The following is a 3,998-nucleotide window of genomic DNA, read 5'->3' as shown; positions in this document are numbered from 1 at the left end:
TCTGTTTTTGTTTTTCATTTCTGTTTATGTTATTTTATTTTCTCCAGAATTATTTTACAAATATAGTTTACTAACAGTTTTATAATGTATCGTATCGTATTATATTATATTATACTTTATTGATTTGATGATACTTTGGATAAATTGTATAATTTATCGTCATTTCATAATATCATGCACCAGCACTATAAAAAAATACACTTGTAATGTTACCAAAAAAAAGTAGGGTATGATGTAAAATTATTATATAAAATGTAAAAGATAAAATATGATTATTTAATAATAAAAAGGACAAAATGAGAGGAAAAAAAATAAGGTAAATAGGCGATCACACCAAATTGATCATTATATAAAATGGCATTTAATCATACAATCAGTGGCAGACCCAGGATTTTGTACAAGCGGGTTCAATCTTAGAAGTACATAATTTTAGTCGTAAAATAATAGTTGTCAAGTAGATTCAAATAAAATATTTACACAAAATTTACGCAATTTTAATCATAATTAACATATATGCAGTATTATTTTTTAGCGGGTTCAATTGAATCCCTTGTCACCAAATTTAAATAATAACAAAAAAAAAAAAATAATATAAGTGAAGTAATAATACGATACCATACAATACAATAGGCAATAACCATCCAAACAAGCTGGTATATACCTGGTCTTGAATCGAGCTTTACATACTCTGACTTGATTCTGTTTTCCAACGTATGCTGTGCTGCTTGAGTTATTATTATTTTTAAAAACTATGTTAGCTCGAATTACTGGGATTCATGTCAATGGAGTCAAGAATCTACACATTTTCTCCATCTACACCTTCAGATTTCTCCATGCCAATACTACTACTACACCAACCCATTTCTTAGTGGACTTTCTTGTTAATTCTCTCGGGTTTTCAAGAGAAGAAGCAGTCACTACAAGCAACAAGGTAACCCGCTCGAAACCCCCCAAAAACCCTGATTTTGTTATTAATTTCTTTGAAAAAAATGGTTTCGATAATACCCAAATTAAGAACATTGTCTCCAAGTCCCCTAAAGTACTCTTCTCTAATGTAGACAAAACCCTAAAACCAAAACTCGAGATTTTACAAGAAATTGGTTTTTCTGGATCTGACTTAGTTAAGTTTGCAGAAGCAAATATTCATATTTTTGATAGAGGTGTAGATACTTTTCTTAGACCTTCACTTGAATACCTTAGAACTTTATTGGGTAGTGATGAAGATGTTGTTCAGGCTATAAAAAAAGCTTCTTGGTTACTTGGTTGTAATGCTCCCAAGATAATGGCACCTAATGTATTGTTGCTGCAAAATATTGGGTTTTCGGATTTGAAACTTAGGAAGTTTATATTGCACCACCCAAGAACTATGATGCGGAAAACTGAATGGCTTGAGGATGTTGTTCATAGAGTAGAAACGGACTTTGGAATCCCTCGTGAATCGGCTATGTTTCTCCATGGAATTAGTGCCGTTAGTTCCTTTAGTAAGTCAACTCTGGCAGAGAAGGTTGATGTTTTTAGGAGTTTTGGTTGGTCTGATGCGCATATCAATACCATGGCGAGAAAATTACCTTTTTGTTTAAGCTTATCGGAGGCCAAAATCTGTAAACAATTAACTTTTCTCATGAAGGAAGTTGGCTGCACGTCAGAGTATTTAGCATCTCGTCCTAAGCTGTTAATGTATAGTTTGGAGAAGAGAGTGATTCCTAGATATAAGGTCCTGAAAATTTTACACGGCAAGCGTCTCAACAGAGGTCTTGGGTTGTACTCTGCTGCTTGCATGACGCCATCGAGGTTTATGAAAGAAATAGTGTTACCTTACAAGGATAAACTACCCCTTCTACATGGATCATGCATGAAAAGCGTCCAATGAACAGATATTATCAGTTTCTAAATAGGTAAGTAACTTTCTTTTGGCTGTTATCTAGTCTAATTAATTTGTTTTGTCATTACCATGTTTTTTTTTCCCTGTTTGTGATTTTTTCTTTTTGAGCCGAGGGTGTTCCGGAAACAGCCTTTCTACCTTCGCGAGGTAAGGGTAAGGACTGCGTACATACTAATTACCCTCCACAGACCCAACTTGTGGGAATATACTGGGTATGTTGTTGTCATTGTTGTGTGTTTGGTGGTTTTTTTTATCTCGGGACAATGCCACTCTTACACTAGATGCTGTGTTGCCATTATCTGATTAAGCATTTCGAAACAAAGAGCACTCTTTGTTGAAGCCGTTGGTACTTAAAGTTCTGACTAATCGGAGATCCGGGAAGGTTATATATTCATATCTGCTCATATTGAGAAAAAAGCCTGCACTAGTAGAATTGTTGATGTGATTCAGTCTTGCTTTCCTGATTCCTCAGAAGGAAATGATGCCTCAGTAGAACTGTTGTAGTCACCTGTTTTATACACACGATCATGTCCTGGTCAAACCGATGCCTGACATTATGAGCATCTTTGGAGATTCTGAAGCCAGAAAACAGATGCTTTTGAGGGCACTTAGAGGAAGCCAGTAGTCATAAGAGTTTTGAATTTCGCCATGAAGGGTACTGGTATTTATGGTAGTTTACTCGTATTGTACAAACCATGATTGTCTCATGCAAGTTGCGCTTGTTGGTGGTAAAGACATCTTTCTGTCTGTTTGGGCTATCTTGAGTTTTTCTTTTGTCCTTTCAGAGGTGGGGTTTACCTCTTCATTTAATAATGGAAATTTTCATGAGTTTTCTGTTCCCTAATCATATATCAGGTCAAGAAACTTCACTTTGAGAGTGAAGATTCTTGTCTTGCTTTTGGGATTGCCTGATTGTATAAATTCGAGTTTACTTTTCAAGTAGATATTTGTATGTTGCTTTCTGAATTACGTGAAGCATCTACTTCGTTGAAATGCTTTCAAACAGGCTCTTTTAGAAAAATGGTTGGGATCGCTGATCGCCCATTGGTTTTATCTTGATATCTTTGGCATGTCGTAGAAGGGTTAAATCTAAGCATATTTTAGACCATTGTTTGTCGCACGGTCAGATAAACTTGAGACTAAGGAATATCATAAGGTTCATTTGTGATGAAAGGTACTATCTGATGGAAATAGTGTGAGGAAAGGATGACAATTGGTTGCTATGCGTAGTTATGATATTAAAATTGGTGGTTAAAAAGTGCAACTCGTTCTATTCCGTTTCCATAGCGAGTGCAAATGTTCTTTGGGATGCAGAAGACCTGTGCATCTTTTGTTTACTACTAGCAGCACACAGTTTGAAAACAAAACATGTTTTGCTTACTGCTTAGTTTGGTTACTATTTCGTTATCTGAAGGCAAAGCATTCACATATGTTTCCTATTTCTTATTCATTTAGTTTATGATGTGTTGACTAAGTTAATTGCACCATTTTCATGTTTATCTCTGATAGGGATTCCGCTAAGTCATTCATACCAAGGCTCATGTCGACGAGGGTATTGGAAGCCATTGTAGGTTCCTAGTGTTGACCAAAGTTCTTTTCTTGGAGAAATGAACGTCAGTCTGCAATTTCAGGAGGAAGTGCGACCACACAACCTGCTGTCAACCACACGCACCAGGGTATGTAGTTGGGCACTCGCTGGACTAAATTTGAGCTTGAAGAGAGACCGCACAAATATGTTGTGCAACCGCACATGCCTAGCTTGGCCAGATCTTTTACGTTGCTCACTTTAAATCCCATTTCATCTGTATATACCAGATGGGCTTGCTTAAGTTATTTCCCTAGACTATTCTTATTTAAAAAACAAAGTTATTTCCCTACACTCTCTCTCTCTCTATATATAGATATATGATGTATTTGGCTTAGGAAAGGATACTTGATGATTTGAGAGCTTATAGCTTGGTGATAAACTGTCACGACCCAAGTTCTCCCTCCGTGAACTGTCGTGACGGCACCTAGTCTCTACGACTAGGTAAGCCTAACAATTTACGAAAATGAAATAGAGACACGAAAATAACAATTAATAGGTAAATATAAGGGAAAAGGTCCAAAATTGCCT

The 3,998-nt window shown here is 36.0% G+C and overlaps 1 protein-coding gene across 1 annotated transcript; it reads left to right on the top strand.

Moving 5' to 3' along the window:
* The first annotated feature begins 681 nt into the window (after positions 1-681).
* On the top strand, positions 682-3,759 carry LOC109217234. The gene is made up of 2 exons (XM_019381465.1): positions 682-1,895; positions 3,392-3,759. Exon 1 carries the CDS (start codon positions 752-754, stop codon positions 1,868-1,870), a length of 1,119 nt encoding a protein of 372 aa, XP_019237010.1. The 5' UTR covers positions 682-751; the 3' UTR covers positions 1,871-1,895; positions 3,392-3,759.
* Positions 3,760-3,998: the final 239 nt, after the last annotated feature.

Source organism: Nicotiana attenuata, unplaced genomic scaffold (genome assembly GCF_001879085.1).
Source record: "Nicotiana attenuata strain UT unplaced genomic scaffold, NIATTr2, whole genome shotgun sequence".
Lineage (NCBI taxonomy): Eukaryota > Viridiplantae > Streptophyta > Magnoliopsida > Solanales > Solanaceae > Nicotiana > Nicotiana attenuata.
This window is presented reverse-complemented; position numbering and strand designations above follow the sequence as displayed.

Coding starts and splice junctions, on each gene's coding strand:
- LOC109217234 (XM_019381465.1), top strand. CDS start 752: ATGTTAGCTCGAATTACTGGGATTCATGTCAATGGAGTCAAGAATCTA.